Below are 20214 nucleotides of genomic sequence, written 5' to 3'. Positions count from 1 at the left end.
GGCCCCCGGGCCTTGTGTTTGACATGTCTGTCCTAAAATAAGGTTAGAAATGGGAATGGGAGACCACTGGGAAACAAACCATATTATTATAGTTCATTACACAGCCAACCAGAGGTTTAGATTGGATTTGGCATTTTTGTCCACTTACAAGTCCTTGTCAAGGATCTGGGATAGGCAGATATTTTTGTTTGTTTAAAAAATATTGTTGCCTTTTTCAATTGACTGGTGATGATTTTGTGAATGCCAATGGTATTCCACTGGCGCTCCAGATGTTTTGGAACTGCGCTCAAGGTGCCTATTACTCTTAGTACTATCTTTCCTTTCTTTTGCCACAGTTGTTTTACTTCTGTTTGCCCAGGTCTTTGTGTTTCCCCAGTTCTTCCTCTGTCTCCAGGTATTGCAACATCCACTATCCAGAATTTTTTGTCTTTCTTACTGACAATCATCAAGCCTTGTGGGTTATGTGGCAGGTGCCTGCAGTTTGAATTCTATAGTCCCAGGGCGCTTTAGCTTCTTCATTTTCTGTTATTGTCTATTTTGTGGTCCCCACCAGTTCTGGCTTGCAGGCAAGTGGTTTTACTTGCAGACCTTCCAAGGTACCATTGCTGCTACTTTGTCATGCCGCTGCTTGTAGTCAGTCTGTGTGATCTTCTTGCAGCAGATGATTAGGTGGTCCAAACTTTGCAGAGGCGGTATTTGCTGTCTGTTGCTCCCTTCTCAATTCTGGCTTGATATTTATTTGTTCTGAAGGTCTGGTCTTGTGTAGTCAGAATTAGCCCCTCTGTCTCCTTCTTTAACTTTCCTGTCTTAGCCAATGCCAGGTCTTCTTGTTATCTGCTTTGCCAGCTAAGGATGTGTATGTGTGTGTGTGTGTTTGTACTGGCATGTAATACTTGCCAAGTGTCCTTTCTATTTTCCATTTGGTCTTTCTTATAGGCCAATTTGGTCTCTCCAGTATTCAATAAGCCTTCATGGTTTACTAGCTTCAATACATCTTCTTCATTGTCCCTCAAATATTCTTCCAATGCCTTTTGGTCTTCTCAACTATCTGGTTTATACAACATTCCACTCCCACCACCCCCCCGTGCTCCTTTGTAAGTAGTCTGCCAATGTTGCTGCATGGATGAAGTTTGATTGTCACTATTTTTCTTATCTTTCTATCTAAACTTTTTAGTCCTACGCTGTTCTAGTCCACTATTCTAAGGACTGAAATTGCCCAGGTCTTAATTGTCTTGATGGTTTTTCATTCACTGAGTTTGTCTTTAAGATCTCTTTACATCTCATGACTTCACTTCTAGCTTTCTGGACTTCAGTATGCTTGATAATTCAGCTGAAAGGTATTTGTATTGATCTTCTTCATCTGGTGTCCTGATTTTATTTCCACAGGGCATCTTGATTTCTTTACTTTTCACTATTTTTCCCCTGTTTACTATTTACAAATAGTAAAAGTAGCACATTTGTCCAGTCCAAACTCCATCAAAATATCCTGCTTCTGTGTTGAGCAGCGTATCATATGGTATTTTTCCACACAGCTTCATTATTAATTTTTTACAGAAGTTCCAGTGAATCATTTTGGCACATCTGTTATGTCATTGTTTATAATCAGTTTGTGTGATCTTCTTGCCTGAGACGAGTGTATGATCTAGTGTTTTTTCTGCTTCTTTGCACAATCTGCACTTTGTCATTTGATGATTTTTTTTTAAATTCTGGCCTTGATCATATTAGTTTAAATAGATTGCTGTTTTGTGCAGCCAAAATCAAGCCTTCAGTTTCTTTTTTTTTAAGTTCAAGTTGTTAGCAATTGCCAGGTTTTGTCTTTATTTCCCCCCTCTCTAGATCTTTTATAGAAACAGACTACGTCATGCTTTTCCTTGCCAGCATTCTATTCATGTTTCTATTACATTATTATAATACTCATGTTCTGCTTCTTGTACATTCAGTAAGTTCCAATTTTTAACTTGCATCAAAGTTTGTTCTTAGCTGTCTTTAACAACAATCAGCCAATGCATGCTTTGGCTGATGGTGTAAAAGTGCAAAAGAAAGTTGAGAAGATATCTACAGACCTCTCGCATCCTGGACACAAACTGTTTCAATTCTCCCCTAGGGATGGCGCTATAGAGCATTGCATGTCAAAACATAGGGGCAGTTTTTCCCCCTTGTCTGCTGAACACCTAATTCTCACAGTGCTGTCTAATGTCTATGTATATTTACCATGTAGTATGGCTGTAGCATTATTATTTAGTCTTCTTACTATGTTCTTTACTACCCCCTCTTACTGGCTATTATGATTATGATTATTCTGTTGCGTTGCATTTTCATGAAAAACTTTTGCACCAGAGATGAATTCCTTGTGTGTCTAATCACACTTGGGTAAATAAAATATTTTATTCTTCTTTGACAGTTTGTTTGATAAAGTAAATTTCCACCTCCATTTCTGCAGAACAAATATAATCTATCAATATCTCTTCAGGGATGTAATCGATGGTAAATAGTCATAGGTTTTCTTGTTTTTGGTCCAAACAGTCCATTTCAGTTTGTGTCCAGTTAATTCCAATAATGTATTGTATCACAGGTATGGCCCAGGTAATGATGGTTTAGATGGAGTGTCCTCCATTTAACTTTATTTTTTAACAATTTTCTCACTCTTTGGATTTATTCCTTGCTCATCAGATTTTTAAGTTGTCCATGCTTGATGATATCCAACTGTAACATGGCCAGATACTTGTAGGTTTCATCCTGAGGGCTTCTGATAGTTTGGCCATTTGGCATTTCAATTCGATGACTGTCTGTGATTTTCTCCAATTTATGACTAGTGTAGCAGATTTCTCTAGGCCAAATTCTATTACTATCCAAGTAGTCCTTGACTTACAACAGTTCATTTAGTGACTGTTCAAAATTACAACGGCATTGAAAAAAATAACGTATGAACATTTTTCACATTTATGACCATTGCAACATTCCCCATGGTCACATGATCAAAATTCAGATGCTTGTATTTATGACGGCTGCAGTGTCCTGGGGTCATGTGATCAGCTTTTGTGATCTTTTGATAAGCAAAGTCAATGGGGAAGCCCGATTCACTCAACAACCATGTTACTGGCTGAACAACTACAACGATTCACTTAACAACTGTAGCAAGAAATGTCGTAAAATGGGGCAAAACACCCTTAGCAAATGTTTCACTTAGCAACATAAATTTTGAGCTCAGTTGTGCTCATAAGTTGAGGACTACCGGTATATGGGCTAAAACTTCTTACAGTATTTGGCAGTGTCTGGATTGTGATGTGAAGTTTTGTTAGCATTTTTTGCTGTTTGATAGCCAAGATTTGTTTTCTTCAAAATCACTGAATGTGCGGCTGTGGCAATGATAAATAATAAGGGTGATAGTGAGTCACCCTGGAAGATGCCTCTCCTATTGTTGACGCGCTCATATTTTTCATTTCCAACTACCAACTCTGTCTTCCATTACTTTATTAACTTTTCTCTAAACATTCTAATGTTTTTAGTGACCCCTGTTATTTCCAAACATTCGATGACCCCATTATATGGTAATGAATCAAATGCCTTTTTGTAATCAGTTCAGACCACAATTATTATTGTACTTGTACATTGTAGGATTTGCTTCGGAAGTGCTTTTTCATCACATTCTCACTCTTAAAACCCAATCTTTTCCAAATTCTCCCTCCCACATCAACTGCACCTTCCTGTGGCATCATATGGCAGCCCTTCAGTTGGTCAGGATATCAATTTGGGGCTTCCTAGACTTCAGTGGGTTAGGACGCTGAGCTTGTCGATCAGATGGTCGGCAGTTTGGCAGGTCGAATCCCGAGTGCCGCGTAACAGAGTGAGCACCTGTTACTCGTCCCAGCTTCTGCCAACCTAGCAGTTCGAAAGCATGTAAAAATGCAAGTAGAAAAATAGGGACCACTACGGTGGGAAGGTAACAGCGTTCCGTGCGCCTTTGGCGTCTAGTCATGCCGGCCACATGACCACGGAGACGTCCTCGGACAAGCGCTGGCTCTTCGGCTTTGAAACGGAGATGAGCACCGGCCCCTAGAGTTGGAAACGACTAGCACGCGTGTGCGGGGGAACCTTTACCTTTTACCTTTAGACTTTAGAAAGTAAGTTACCTCTTTTGTGCTGGGGAAGGTACTGTGCTTCAAGTCAGAAGAGTCAAGCTGGGTCATTTTCAAAGGTTGCAGTAAACCAATCAGTAGAACTAGAATCGGAAGAGGAACTAGATTAGATGATTTGATCAAAACCGCTTGTGAAATTTAGCTGAGAATGGCTAAAAAAATCAAGATAGCGACGGGAGCAATGTTAGCCCTGTTTTAGGTTTCTCTGATGGGTTTATTAGGTAGGAATGGAATGTCTCTTTTGCAGGCTCCATCAAATGTTCAAGAAAAAAAAGGGGGGACATTTGCAAGAGAGAATTGGACTAAGAGAAGGCGAGACAGCCTACAACAACACTATTGAAAAAGACAGAACCTTTGTAGCAGAGATGCTTGGGCTCATGTACAGAATATACTGTATTGAGCATGAACAACCTGGGCACGGAGACATCACTGCCACAATCATACCCCACAGATATATATACTCTCTGTATAAATGGGGCATAGTATCCTCCCTTCAATGTGACTGCAGGAGTCCCACATCATACTGTGGATCACATCGTGACCGGGTGTAACCTGGGGGACATATATCGGTCCAGTATCTGATTTTGTTTTTTAATATAAACGATGCTGTGCTTCAATGGTTAATTTCGCTAGACCACAGGTCTGCGACCTGCGGCTCCGGAGCCGCATGCGGCTCTTTCAGCCGTCTCCTGAGGCTGCCATGTGCAGTCCAAAAAAAAAGTGGGACTAAAAAAGTTCAACCAATCAGTTCAAATATGCCGGGTAGGTGCATATCTCGCCTTGGCTCCACTCTTCAGTCATACCTTGTTCTGCGCAGGTGCGCATGTACGTGCATGCGCACATATTTTTTGCGGCTCCCAGTTTTTCCTTTTGTGAGGGAACTGGTTCTGAGTGGCTCTTTCACTGTTTCATGTTGCAGACCCCCGGTCTAGACCATCTAAAATTGGCCCTTTTATGACTTGTGACTTCAACTCCCAGAATTCCTCAGCCAGGCACGTGTGCCTGGCTGAGAAATTCTGGGAGTTGAAGTCCACAAGTCATAAAAGAGCCAAGTTTGAAGACCCCTGGTCTAGACATTGATATTTGAACATAGACCTTTTTAACATTTATATTTTATTAACATTGAAATGTTAATATACATTGCTAGTCCATGTGTGGTACGCCATATATTAAATAGTAACAACCCCATAGAAAGGGACTCCAGTATAGAACACTGCTGTTGTGTCTGCCATGTCTTCCTCGTCCCACAAAATAGAATCGTCCTTAACTTTAAGGGGAGGCTATACAGAAAGACTGTCTAATTCTTTTGTCACATCTTTAATCAAATGATATCTCCTGGCAGGAAGGTAATTAGGCAAAAATTATGTTTGGCGCTGGACCTAACTTTTAATCTATTCAGACTCCCAATTCACATGAATTTCCACCAAGGTAAACAATGTTAACTAGCAGGTAAAAAAATTCTGGGGAAAAAGCCAAATCGGTGCAAGGAGAGATTACATTGTTCGGAACGGGAGGGAGTTGGCAGGGGTGATTTTGTCTGCCTCCCCTGTTTCCTGTCCTCCTTTGTAGAGTATCCCCAATCATGAGTAAAATGAACTTTGCCTGTTTTTTGTGCCACTCAAATCTGATTGTACGAAGGGTGGGCAGCTCGAGAAACTGTGCTTGGTGCCTCTTGGTTTGGCTTATGATGGAAGCCTGGAGACCTCTTTCAGACAAAACATTGGCTGCTGTTGGAAAGCAGCCATAGCTCTGATGGAAAAGAGAAGCCAGGATATTTTGGATAGGATAAAAAAAATAACATGCAACGTGACTCGTCAATAAGCAATGCGTCCCTTGTAGGATTGTCTTCTCCATCTGAGGCTCTCCAGATGTGCTGGACTGCAATTCACATCATCGCTAGCCAGTTCAGATCAAGTCAACTTTGCAGAAGGTGGCTGATAGAAGGTCAGGATTTGGGGGAAAGATCGGGGCTTCATGATTTGAGTACCCCCACAATTTCAATTTATTTGGTCTTTTAGTTCACTCCCTTTCTGGAGGGCTTGTTGGCTAATGGACCAGGCATTTATTTGGTCCTCTGATACAGAAGTTGGATGGACAGTTTTAGAATCAGTAATGAAAGCAACAGCACGAATTCCTAGGATGGACCTTAGGTGAATCAGACCTGGAGCCGGGGAAATAATCCTGCACCAGGCAAGACAGTAGAACCACTTTTATTGAATTATCCAGCCAAAGAAATAAGCCCAAGTCTTAATACCACTTCCAACTGGAAAAGAGCTTGGCTGTGTTCATACAACACACTCAATTGAGTGTCAAAGAGCAGCCGCCACCTTTGCATAACATGCTAAATTTGATCAGGTTTGTTTGTGGGTGGGTGTGGGGTGTGTGTGTTTTTTTTACTTAGCGATTGGTGCACATCCAGTTTGATTTGTTAGTTTAGGGCCAAAATAGTGTGCAAATCCAGAAAAATACGATGATTTAGTGCATTAGTTGAATGCAACTATGATGCGCTTTTTTTGATATATGATGCCACTCATACATCAGAAGTGGGAATGCAGCCCACTTAGAGAAGCCTTGAAACTAGTATTAGATCAGATGGCCTTCAGGCACGTTCTTCCTAGTTTTGTACTCAGTTGAAACCTCTAGAACAGATACGTCAAACACAAGGCCCGGGGGCCGGATCTGGCCCGCAAAGTGGTTTCATGTGGCCCGCGAAGCCATCCTGGAAACAGTGAGGGAACGGCCCCCACTGCCTTGGCCCTGGCCCAGAGACCCTCCTTCTGCCAGAGACCCCCAGATCTGTCCCACTTCTGCCCAGGCCCCCATAGGCACCCTTGATGCGAACGATGTAGAGCTGGCCACGCCCACCCAGTAGGCCATACGCACTCTAGCCACGCCCACCCAGTAGGCCATACGCACTCTAGCCACGCCCACCCAGGCCATACGCACTCTAGCCACGCCCACCCAGTAGGCCATACGCACTCTAGCCATGCCCACCCAGTAGGCCATACATGCACTAGCCACGCCCACCCAGTAGGCCATACACACTCTAGCCACGCCCACCCAGGCCATACGCACTCTAGCCACGCCCACCCAGTAGGCCATACACACTCTAGCCACGCCCACCCAGTAGGCCACACCCACCCTGGCCACACCCACCTGACCCCCTGAGGGCAACCGCAATGCTGATGCGGCCCTCAATGAAATTGAGTTTGACACCCCTGCTCTAGCAGAAGTGGCCTCCTCTTTCTCTGCCATTTGGTTTGTGTGTCTCCCTGTGTGTATGTGTGATAAAGAAGAGGGTCTCCAAGACAGAAAAGAGGACTGTCAGAAAGAGACCAAATATCGCTTCCTACTTTTGGTTCCATATGCCTCAACCCCATCCCAATGTATCTTGCCCCTAGACTATCTGTAAAGATATACATCCCTTATTTATATAGCAAACTTACCCAGCCAGATTCTGACCTTTAAAAAAGGGAGAGAGAGATTCCGCATTTCCATGGCGCCTTCATTGGAAAGGAAATGTGAAGTTTTCCCCAAAGACGAGCAGAGTTAAGGCGCAGAGATATATATTCTACGTGGGAATTAAATTAGAAAGAGGAAACCAGCTTTCACCTCCTTAGAGCAATGTTACTCAACCTGAGTAACTTGAAGATGTGTGGGCTTAAACTCCCAGAATTCTCCGGCCAATTCCTCTATGTTATGCTGGGGAATCCTGGGAGTTGAAGTGTCAAGTGCAAGAAATCAGGAAACGTGGCTGTTCAAACGAGTACAAGTTTTATTCCAGGCTAACTCTCTACAAGAATCTGAACATCTAATGGTCAAAGCAATGTGGCAGTAAATAAGAGTCAAGGTGGGTAGGGCTTGGATCTCTTGTGGGCATGAAGGGACTTGAGACTGATGATGTGTTTGACCCCACCATCAGGCTCAGCCTGATCATCTCCTGCATCAGTTCATACATCCTAAAGTTGGTAAGATTGAGAAACACCGCCTTAGAGAGATAGCTAAATTCCCATTAGCTTGTTCTGGAACTGGGCAGAACCAAAAACCTCTTTGGATTTGGTGGAATCTCTAGATTAGAAGCCAGATGATAATCTCCCCTCCTTTGCTCCCCTTGGCCTCCTTTTCATTCCTAGCTAGTCTTCTTGTCAGCCAGCATTTTGTGCTGTTTGGAAACCTTCAGGACACTAGGAAGTATACTTTTCTCGGGAGAAATGAATTCTTAGCATGATTAGGTGTATGCTAGAAAATTTCTATCCCAGGGTGCCAAGTGACAATATGATTGCTAATGTGCAGTTCAAAGTGTGAAGGTGTTATGTGCATCAAGAGAACTTATTGACCTTCTGCAAAAAAGACTTTCACAGAGGAACTGCTGTTTTTCTCAGCCTGACGAAGCAGTCATGTGTTAAGTCAATAATTATGGACTTGGATACCACGTCCAAGTTTTTTGGACATGATGTACAGAGACAAAGGTCTCTGTGTTTTTGGTAAAGTGGTGAGGATCAAGGGAAGGAATGCAAGGAGATTGGTCTTGGATAATGCTTTGGTTAGGGTAGACCGGAGACATTTTGAAGCCTCCTCCTGATCCAGAATTGCAACTTGTTAGGCAGTTCTCCTCTCCAACCATCACTGAAAAACATGCAAGTTGATCAAGTAAATGTCCGGTCCTTGTAGATGATGCTGGTTTGTTTCACTTTATTCTTTGGGAGTCACATAAATCTATTTTTTAAAAAAAACATTTTGGCCTTTACTGAATTAATAAAACAAAACAAAGAAAAAAATAAAGGGGAAAAAGAACACAATAAAATGACACATGTATATATCCTCCTTATTCATATGCACATTCACACATGTGCATTCATGTGTGCACACTCATATCTATGAGAAATGCCCAACAATTTCAATACATATGATATTTCATTGCAATTATCCAACCATCCATAATCTCTTGCTGCAAAACACAATAGGTTTTCAATCCATTGAGTAATTGGGGCTAAAAATGTATCTTTCCAATGTTGGGAAGTCTTTTGCAACAAGAAGGTAATGGAGAATCCATTGATGTGGTCCAACTGACAATTGCTATGTAACACATAGTAAGGACATGTTTTTATCGATGCAATGAGACATTCATACAATTCAGGCATTATCTAAAATTAGAGCTTATAACTACTGGTGCAAAGTTAATGAAATGGAGACTGATAGACTCCCCAAATTATGCCTACTAGAGCAAATAAAACTACAATCACAAATCTCCTGGATCACCAAACTAACAAATTTTGTAAGAAGCTGTGGCCTTCCTGTTTCTTGCGTAACAGGAGAACAATCTAAAAAAAGAGTTGCCCAAAGAATTAAGGATATAGAAGCACAAACTGATATAGCTATCCTTAGTAAGGTGGGTAACTTGAAATGGCTGAGTAAATACAAATGTACTTTTCAAGTGGACAGTTATTTGAAGTCACAACTCCCAAAACATCTTAGGGAGATATTTACGAGAGCAAGATTTGAACAGCTTGATACAATGGTCAGATATGGGAGATTTCATGCTATACCGTACAATGAGCGTCTCTGCATTTGCGGAGCGGCAGAGGTAGAGGACCTGGCTCACATCCTATTTGACTGTTGTTTGTATAAGAGGGTGAGAGACAGGTATCTTGGTCTATATACCAAACGAATGACCCATTGGGATCCCCATATCAAAATAACTTACCTTATGTCCGGCCAGAACTTGAAAATAACATCCAATGTAGCACAGTATTTGAACAAAATGATCCAGTTAAGATCTGCATATGTGGGACAGATTGGGGTAGATTGTAAGGGCGACTCCGAAATATAATGTTTCCATATTTTATCTATATCTTAAATTTGCATTTTATTACTATTTTAACTTAAATTGTATTTTAATTCCATTTTAAATTGTATTTTATCAAATTCCATTTCGGATTGCTTTTATCTAGTTTTGGTGACGGTTTGTTGCTGGAACTTTGTACTTTGATATGGCCCAAGGGCTAATCAATAAAAGTTGTTGTTGATGCAATGAGACTAATGCTTAGTACAACCTGTTTTGCAGATGTCCTAAATGCATACATCCTGCTCCCGACTCTTAATCTCCCCAACAATAACCCTGTGAGGTGGGTTGGGCTGAGAGAGAAGGACTAGCTCAAAGTCACCCAACTGTCTTTCATGCCCAAAGTCTCCTGTTGATTGACTCAAAGTCACCCAGGCAGATTTCTTGCACAAGGCAGGACTACAACTCACCGTTTCCTAGTGATTGCCCCCAGGTCACCCAGCCTGATTTCATGCCTAAGGCTGGACTAGAACTCACAGTCTCCCGGTGATTGGACCTAAGTCACCCAGCCAGCTTTCATGCCGAAGGGAGGACTATAACTTACTGTCTCCTGGTTTCTGATCCAGCACCTTCACCATAACACCGAACTAGCTCTTAGATCAGGGGTCTTCAAACTCGGCCCTCTTATGACTTGTGGACTTCAACTCCCAGAATTCCACAGCCAGTGGCTGAGGAATTATGGGAGTTGAAGTCCATAAGTCATACAAGGGCCAGGTTTGAAGACCCCCTGAACTACAGCAACCAGAGTTTTGAGATCTAATTTCTGCCACTGCCTCACCTCAGAAGAAGGAGCTTTTCATTTTGTCTCTGCCACTCAGCTGCGGTTAGTGGGCTTTCTCCTTCTCAGATTACCAAGGAAGCTGAAAGGGAAATCAATGCAAGGTTTTGTTTTGTCCCTTCTCTGACTGGTTGTAAGTTGCTTGGAGCCTCCTTATCTTACAGATCTAATGGATCTCCTGGCAGCTTCATTTTTGGGAGGAGGAGGAGGAGGACGAGTGAAATTTGCTCCAAAAAGCATTTCTGCTTTGCCTTTTCCCTGGATCCTATCCGGGCAGTTTGGGGACACTTCACGTGGCAGATGGCCGTGGCTCTCGCTTCTAATCTCTGCAGCTTCTGACTGAAGTCTGGATTTGATCTCCCCCCCCAAGTCCCCCCCTCCCATGGGTAAAAGATCAGGCTGTGAACCTGAGTAATCCAAGATGCCTGAGCCAAACTTACCTTGCAAGTCAGTTATGAAAGTAACAGAAACATCTTTTTTCCTCCAGGTGCTGAGGAAAAAAACCCCAAAGACTAATTTTAAAAAGAAAGCATAATCAATTCTCAGTTAAGTGATTTCTTTCGGAGGTGGGGGTGTCCTTAAAAGTGCTTTAAAATTGAGTGCCAGGGTTTGAGTTCTCTAAACTTGACAAGATGTTGGCGGGGGAGAAAGAACCCCTTGGAATGGTGAAGGATTAAAAAAAAAAGAATTGGACCAGATCATTTTATCTGTTTGCTTGTTTGCATCCCATCTTTATTATTTTTACAAGTAACTCAAGGTGGCGAAAATATTGAACACATCTTCCTCCTAATAGTTTTCCCACAACCACAATCCTGGGTGGTGGGTTGGGCTAAGAAACAGTGAGTGACTGCCCAAAGTCAGCCAGCTGGCTTTCATGGCTAAGACGGGACTAGAACTCTCTGTGTCCTAGTGATTGGTCCAAACTTACCCAGCTGATTTCCATGGCTAAGGTGGGTCTTCCGTTTTCTAGCCCGGTGTTTTAAACGCTAGACCAGTGATGGCAAACCTTTGAGAGACCGAGTGCCCAAACTGCAACCCAAAACCCACTTATGTATCATCGGGTGCTGGGTGGGCGTGGCCCTTTGGGTGGGTGTTGCCAATTTGGTGGGCGTGGCTGCAGTGGGAACGGCAGACTGGGTGGGACTAAAAAGTTCAATCAATTCCAACTTTGCGAGAACTTTTTTTCCCCCGCGAGAAGTTGAAATTGATTGATTGAACCTTTTTTTTTTTGCACACAGCCGCGGAGGCCTAAAGCGGAAAGCTTTTATAAAGCCCAGCTGAAGGCCTAGGACTGGGGCAACAGCACGCGTGCCCACAGAGAGGGCTCAGCATGCCACCTGTGGCACCCATGCCATAGGTTCGCCACCACGGTGCTAAACCAAACATACCCATGTCGTATTTTTTATCTTCTTCACCTTGCCCTATTATTTGGGAACCTCTCACCTGATGGCTTTGGAGAACTTGAAAATGGGCACCCGCAGTGATGTCATTAGGATCCATCAACATGAAGAGAGAAAAAGAGGGGGGGATTGGATTTGGGGTTACACCAACCTCAAGGAGTAAAGAGGAATAAGAGGGCTGAAAGCAGACCTCAGATGCCTGAAAACGCTGCCTTTATTGGGAGTGGGAAATGGGCAGTTTGTAGGAGAACAGGAATAGAGTCCAACCAGCATGTTTGGCTGGTGGGAATCCTGAACAAGGGCTATTCATCCTGCCACTTTCTGTTGCAGTGCTAGCTTTGGGAGGACAGCTCTGGCCAGGGAGAATCTCTGCTGAGTGGATGATGCCACTCCCTAATGCCAAGACCTAGGCTTAGTCTTCTCGGCCCTTCCAGATGTTCACTATTAAGCTTGAATCTAGAGCAGCCCCTGCTGGCAGGGCCAAGGCTAATGTTCTAGGGTTGGGCTTGATTAACATCCTTACCTCTGCTTTGGACGGCTTGCCAAGGCACTCGGATCCAACACAAGCAAATGGGTCATCAGTCACAAAAAAGAAATTACTTGAACCCCTTTTCCTCTGAAAATGCCTACTACTTGCTGAAACTCTGTGGTTGGATTTCCACAGAAACCTGAACCACAATCTTTCCAGCTTCGTTTTAACTTAGGCTAACATGTTGTGCGTGACTCTGCTCATGACATCGTCTTCTGCTTCTTCCCTGTTGTGGGCCGATGTCTGACTTAGCTTAGGTTTGTGGCTAATCAGGACACCCACTCATTCATGCCAAAGAGGTGTCTCAGAATTACTTTTCTTTGGAAGAGTTTGACCGTGACATCTCTGAATGAGTTAATAGCTCTCCAGGTTATCTCTTCGGATCTTTAGCAGAGAAGTAACCCCGTAAAGTTTCTCTAAAAGCAGAGGTATCTCTTTGACTCCCCAGAACAGAGGCAACTGTGAGGTGTGCGCATGTTTACTATCTGTGCAAACATATGCTGCACACGTAGTTGTGGCTGACCTTCTCTCTCTGTCTCTGTCTCTGTCTCTGTCTCTGTCTCTCTCTCTCTCACACACACACACACACAAACACACACACACACACAAACACACACATGCACACAGACTATGGATGCCTTTACTCTAGACCAGGGGTGTCAAACTGCCAGCCCGTGGGCCGGATGCGTCACGACGAAACCGTGCCCACCCCATTGCCGGCAAAAAGCTCCAATATGTCGCGCGACATCACGTGACTTCGCGAGTTTGACATGCCTGCTCTAGACATATAACTGTCAATTGCCTACAATTTTTAAGATTTGGATTTCATTAGTCTGTAGTTTTGGAAAGTCCATGATAGTAGTACAGATCCAGTAGCCAGTAGTCTTGCATGTCAGCCAGCCTGCCATCTCTGCTTGGGCATGCAGGCAAGTCAAAGAGAGTTAGTTGCCTTAAGAGGCCTGTGGAGAGCCTCTGTCGAAATGCCGAATATGTCCTAGGAATGGCCAAAGTGCATTCAGCAGGAAAAAAGAGATGGCTTTGAAAAATGTTTGTGTTTGGAGCAAGTTGTAGAAAAATGGCAGCAATTACAGACTGTTTTCTCTGTGATGGATCATTCCAGAGAGTTAATGATTTTTCGTTCATTCGGTCTTGGTGGACAAGAAATTTCCTTTACGAGAAGCGGGTGTTTATACTGTACATCTGGAGACAGAAAACAGTCTTTTTCTAAGCAAGAAGTTGAAGTTAGTGTGAAAAGGGTAAGAGGTTCCTTGTGAGCAACTGGCTCATCTTTCATTTGCCTTTGGACCATAAGTTTAAAAGGAATGTTGGACTGTTCCTCAAACTTGCAAATGTTGATTGCAGAAGTAAAGAAAAGATGACAAGAAGGGACAAAGTTGTGATATCCCAGTGATATCTGTCAGTGTATATGCAGATCCCTCCTTGGTAGATTTGAATATGTGGGAGGCTTGTGCTGTTGAAAAGATATTTTTCATCTAAATTGGAGGTGTCCAACCTTGGCAACTTTTGTGGATTTCAACTCCCAAAAATCCCAAGCCAGATGAGAAGAAAATGGCTAGAATTTGCAGATTTGTTCCCTATCTGGCAATATAATACTACTTTTTTCATTGGTAACATTAATGGAAGATTCAACTCCCAGTACAGAGAATGGAGAAATAGAACTGGTCTTTCCTTGGAAGCTGCAAAATTAAAAAGTTAATCCCAATGCCTTTCAGAATTGTCTCTGCTGCCTGGAGTTTATGGCTCATGGTCATTCAGCAGTGTTTCAGTATTTGAGGGGCTGTCACAAAGATGAGGAGGGCAAACTATTTACTAAAGCAACAGAAGGCAAGATAAGAAACAACAGATGGAAACTAATCAAGGAGAGAAGCAACCTAGAACTAAGGAGAAATTTCCTAACAATGAGAATAATCAACTAGTGGAATGCCTTCAGAAGATGTGAGTGCTCTATCACTGGAGGCTTTTAAGAAGTGACTGGACAGCCATTTGCCTGAAATGGTATAGACTCTCCTGCTCATAGATGGTAGAGGACAGGAAGGCCTGGAGGAATGTTGTCCATGGTGTCACGATGGGTCGGACACGACTTTGCAGCTAACAACAACTCCTGCTCATGTGGGGAGTTGGACTAGATGACTTCCTAGGTCCCTCCCAACTCTGTTATTCTATGTTCATGACAACGTGCGCAGCCTTCTCTTTCTGTAATTCCACCCAGCTGGAAATTTCATTATTTTGGGATGCTGTAAATCAGCAGTCTGCTGAAGTGGTTGAATAATGGCCTAGATAAGGGGGAAGATTGAAGACTGGACTCCAGAGATGTGGATAAATGGCAACAGGTCTGAATGGGACCTGATCTATTCCATCACTTGTACACTGGGTCCCACCTGGGAGAAGTTGCTTGAGAACGTGTGTTGAACTGATGGAAAAGTTGGGTTCCAGCAGAAGGGAGATATTTGTTTTGGCAGCTGCAACTCCAGGCTAAATGCCAATTTCCAATCTGCGTTGATTGGACTGAAACTCTGTTTTGTCCCTCACAAGATATGAATTGGGGAATGGGCTGTTGTAAGTTTCCAGGAGAAAGTTCCAAATTGTTTTCCATGGACAGTTACTTAATGGTCCTTGGTGCCCCCAGTGATTAATTCTTCTTTGCTCAACCTAGTAGCCTGCAGATGTGTTTGGGCTATATTTCCCAGAATTCCCAGCTACAATGTCTGAATTCTTACCAGATACACTAGATTAAGAAAAGAAGGATCAAAGTCAATGCAGCCAATCAGAAAACTAGATCAGAGTCTCTGTGAGCTTGTCTTGGGAGCCAAAGGAATGGATGGACAAACGAAACTAGAAAATGTAAAAGAGTCAAATAGGTCAGTGCCAAAGTTGAACATCTGTAAATTGGTCATCCTAAGTCAATTCAAACTATAATTTTCAGTCAGTTCAGTTCAAGAGGAAATATAACTTTCTTCATATTCTCTGCTAAATCATAATGCACAAATGAAGGTGAATATACGTGTCCCATGATAATGTTGCAGGCTCCATTTTTGATTGGTCACTGGGACCACAGGTTTAGTCTTCCGAGCTTTTGGACTCGTGCTGGATCCCATCCTCAGGGAACCATATAAATACCAGACACAGAATAGCCCAGGGGTCCTCAAACCTGGCCACTTTAAGACTTGTGGACTTCAACTTCTGGCTGGAGAATTCTGGGAGTTGAAGTCCACAAGTCTTAAAGTGGCCAAGTTTGAGGAACCCTGGAATAGCCCAAAGCACACATGCTGCTAGAGAGAAGTTCCCTGAGGATGGGTTCCAGCATGAGTCTGTAAGCTTGGAAGACTAAACCTCTGATCCCGATGAACAACCCAGATTGGATCCTGAATCATAATGCACCTGGCTTGATTTGGCTTAGCATGTTACACAAACCGCACCAGTTCTGGCTTATTCAACATGAATGGCCAAGCAAATCGTGGCTTAACAGGGTGTGAGAATCCTGATAATAGCAGGCAGTGAAGTTAAGGGACCATTGCTTTGGAGAGTGATGACAAAACGTGAAGCTTTCGTAACTACATGTATTTGAGGAACACTTGATAGTCCTCTATGTATCTCAACAGGACTGCTCACATGGTCTAGCTCAGGGGTCAGCTTTCCTTGTGTTGACAACATCACCTACCAAGAGTTGGACTAAGTGCAAAGACCTGAGATCCCACCAGTGTTAGATTATTGAAAAGCACAGACAATACAGCCCTAAAGCCTATGAAGAGGCATCTGGAAAGAGTTGGGAAGCAGACAAAGCCATGGGGAACGTTGAGGAATTTGGAAGACGGTTTTAGACCCATTTCAACCATTTGTCTATTAAGTGCAAGGATTTCCACTGAACAATGACAGAATTACCTGCTCCATTTTAGCTTGAGATCCCACAAATCCAGCTTTTTTTCTTTCTCAACCAATTTTATTACATTAAACTAATGAAAACATATGTACATAAAATTGCGTCAAATATATCATACAGTTTTAAAATTAAAGGACAGGAAGCACAGAACTGGGATCTTTGGCACCTGCTGCTCTGCTCAAACCCCCAAGTCGAAGGAGAATAGCAAATGCTGGAGCAACCAAACTAACAATGGCGTTGGTTTAGATCTTCTCTTTTGTATCCTGGATGGGATTCTCAGTTGAAATGTCACCTCTTGCCCTTAATGATCATGGTCTTGGTGGTTTGAGACACAATAGTTACATTCTTAATCCATGGAAGTGATGCTCTAAAGACGTATGTCACCCAGAATCATGATTCTTGAGTTTGGTGGCCTTGTAAATTGTGAACAATTGAGAAAGAGAAGGGAGGAGGGACATCAGTGACGGGAAGGTCTTGCTTGATCTAATTGTGGATAAAGTCAAGATTTTGAATCACTGAGTTCCTACAGAGTTATCTGCTCCCATTTCCAGGATCATTTGATGATGACACAGTGATATCAAGAAGCCTTACTAATCTTACCCTCCCTGGCCTTTCCTTCCTTTTGTTTGTGATTGTCAAATAATCCAAGTGTTCTTCACCTCCAGTGCAGGTAACTTAAATAACTGAATTATTAGGACAACAAAAAAATTAAAGCCTCAGGTATTGATATTCCTCCTACAGAGTTATTTCTAAATGAATAAGAGGCTACTCGGCAGAATACTTCCTTAGGTCGCTGCCTGCTCTTGATGTTAGTTAGGGGAGTAAGTATTTTGAACAGTTGACAAATACATCATTTTCACAAGAATATATACTTGCAGTGGTTCATAGAACTGCTGGTCAGGCAAAGATTTGGGAACTGCTGGTCAGGATTATAATTTTCCACGAGATGGAAAATGTATCTGGTCATTATGACTTGGAATCACTCTATATTTCAGCTAAATCCTCCATACATTTGGACTGCAGTTCTCTAACTTTCTAGTAATGATTATACTGAATATTCTGGGAACTAATCAGCACATATGAAGAACCTCCGGGTTATGGAAGACTGCTTTAGGTGACATAACTTCTGTTTCACAGTAGTAAGAGCAGAGATGTGAAGGGGGCCAGCCTATTCTCCAAAGCACCTGAAGGCAGGACAAGAAGCAATGGATGGAAACTTATCAAGGAGAGAAGCAACCTAGAACTAAGGAGAAACTTCCTGACAGGTAGAACAATTAATCAGTGGAACGACGTGCTTCCAGAGGTTGTGGGTGCTCCAACACTGGAGGCTTTTAAAAAGAGATTGGACAGCCATTCATCTGAAAGGGTATAGAGTTTCCTGCATAAGCAGGGGGCTGGACTAGAAGACATTCAAGGTCCCTTCCAACTCTGTTATTCTGTTATTAACATCAGATTCTCTTCCAGCACAGACAGTTTTAAGCCCAACTTCATAAATACTGTTTTGTTTTAAATCTGGCTTCTTGGGTTGATATGTTGGATTTCCATTGCCATAATCTTCCTGGAGATTATGAGAGTTGAAATGTCAGCCATTTGGAGGATACCTGATTATGGAAGCCCATTTTAAACAAACATCCCTTCTTCCACTTGAGCTTGGCTGCAATGTAGTTTATAGCTCCCAGTGTGATTTCTTTTTCTCTGTAACCGACTAACTTGCCTCTCCCGTTTGAATTTCTTTTGCCTTTCCAGCCCTGAAGATGAAAATTAAGGAGGTGAAGAAAGAAAATGGGGACAAGAAAATCATCCCCAGGAAGAAAAAGCCTTTGAAGTTGGGCACTATCAAGAAGAAAGAACTGAAGAAGCTCGTGTTGTATCTCAAGAATGGGGCAGACTGTCCTTGCCCCCTGCTGGACAACCTCAGCCACCAGTTTCTCATTATGGGTCGGAAGGTGAAAACCCAGTATTTGCTGACGGCCATCCATAAGTGGGATAAAAAGAATAAAGAATTCAAAAAGTTCATGAAGAAGATGAAGACTCCAGAATGTTCCACATTCCAGTCTGTCTTCAAATGATCGGCTGGGGCTGGAAGAAAGGGGACATATTTTCATTTTTTTCCCATTAATAAAATTTTAATTTTTTTATATATAACAAATACATATAACAGGCCCTGAACTTGCACAGACTGATTGGGTGGTTCACGTACATTTTGGCTTCTTCAACCTTTGTGGATACTGATTCTTCCGCCTTCTTTTCCATTTGTGCCTTTCTCGTGTTCTTCTTGCCTGTTCCTCTCTTCCACTCATCCCCAGTTCAGGGGCACCCACTGGGGAAGGGAGAGGGTGGGCAAAAAAGTAAACATGGCGCCTGTGATCATGTGATCAAAGCCCCACCCTCTTTTTTGACACGTGTGACACACAAAAAAGGATAGGGCTTCGATCATATGGTTGTAGCTGCTATTTTATTGTTTTTCTGCACCCCTTCCAGTGTCTCTGACCCAGTTATATCCTCATTGGGGAATATTCAAAATATGCAAATATATTTATATACTTTTCGTTGGGGGGGGGGTTGTACCCAGATCTCTCTACAGCCAACCAGAAAAATCAGCCATTCGCAGCACATCTATTGTAGCTTTTTGGTTTTTCTATATAGTATATATCACTTTTCACCTGTTTTTTTTCTTCAGCGACCATTCCCCAAGTCCTGCTTCATCCTTTGTCCTGGATTAGTTCCATGTAGATGATCCATTTTAGTCAGGGATCATGTGATGCTGTCACAGTGCTACATAGCCAGTTGGATTTGGCTATGTAAATGATGCCACTGTGTGATAGTGACAGTGTTACAAATGACAATGTACAGTAAATCTTCACTTATTTTATCAGCATTGTTGCAGAGGCATAGCCAAGGTGTCTGACTACATTGTAGAAGCAACCCTAGATTGTTTCAACTCGGCTCTGAAGGATGTGTGTGTATGTAGCAAGAAAATTACTAGGACAGTACCGGAGCATTCGTTCAGGTGATGCAAATGGGTTTTATCACAAGGAAGATGTTTCCTTTAGATGAATGGAGTTTTTGCCTACTGAGCAGAAATTGCTAACATGAACGTGTAGCCAGAACCTCTTGAAAATGTGTACAGATCTGGATACAGATGATTTAATCCTTATTTTCTTCTTTCTGCAGCCCCAAGTAATTAAATAAGGGAAGGGGAGAAAGAAAAAAATTGAAAGGATTGTTCAGTTTCTTCAATAACCCAGTAAACAAAAGTGGAAAAGTCATATAAGGATAGTTCACAGGATTGTATTTCAACAGATAAATTTTATTGCAGGGAATTAAAATTTGGAGGCGCCTTTGCACAGGGATCTCCTCCAGTGTCAGCTGCTTGGCCTATGAACTGTCAAGAATGTTGATATACGATGGCCATGTGGGATTTTTGCCTATGTGAGAGAGGGATCTAGGTGTAAAGTGACAGCTTGAGGTTTTCAGACTTCCTCGTCCTCTTCAATCCATCCTAAATTGGGCCATTTGTTTATATTTGTAGAAATGACCTCTCAAGAGCTTTTTTTTTCGTTCTAAGAAACTTTTCTCCAAGTTGATCACAGGTGAATGAATTCCAAAGTTCATCTGATGCAAGAACTAG

The 20214-nt window shown here is 42.5% G+C and overlaps 1 protein-coding gene across 1 annotated transcript in view; it reads left to right on the top strand.

Moving 5' to 3' along the window:
• Positions 1-19648, top strand: part of SFRP1 (secreted frizzled related protein 1) — a gene marked incomplete at its 5' end in the record, with an annotated part of 46409 nt that extends 26761 nt beyond the window's left edge. Inside the window, one exon of the mRNA XM_083368880.1 lies at positions 18330-19648. Coding sequence (XP_083225006.1) covers positions 18330-18652 — 323 coding nt within the window. The 3' untranslated portion in view covers positions 18653-19648. The remainder of the gene's footprint in view (positions 1-18329) is intronic.
• Between the last annotated feature and the right edge of the window lie 566 nt (positions 19649-20214).

The sequence above is a fragment of the Vipera ursinii genome (assembly GCF_947247035.1).
Source record: "Vipera ursinii genome assembly, chromosome: 8".
NCBI lineage: Eukaryota > Metazoa > Chordata > Lepidosauria > Squamata > Viperidae > Vipera > Vipera ursinii.
The sequence above is the reverse complement of the archived record's forward strand: the minus strand, read 5'-3'. Positions and strand labels throughout refer to the sequence as shown.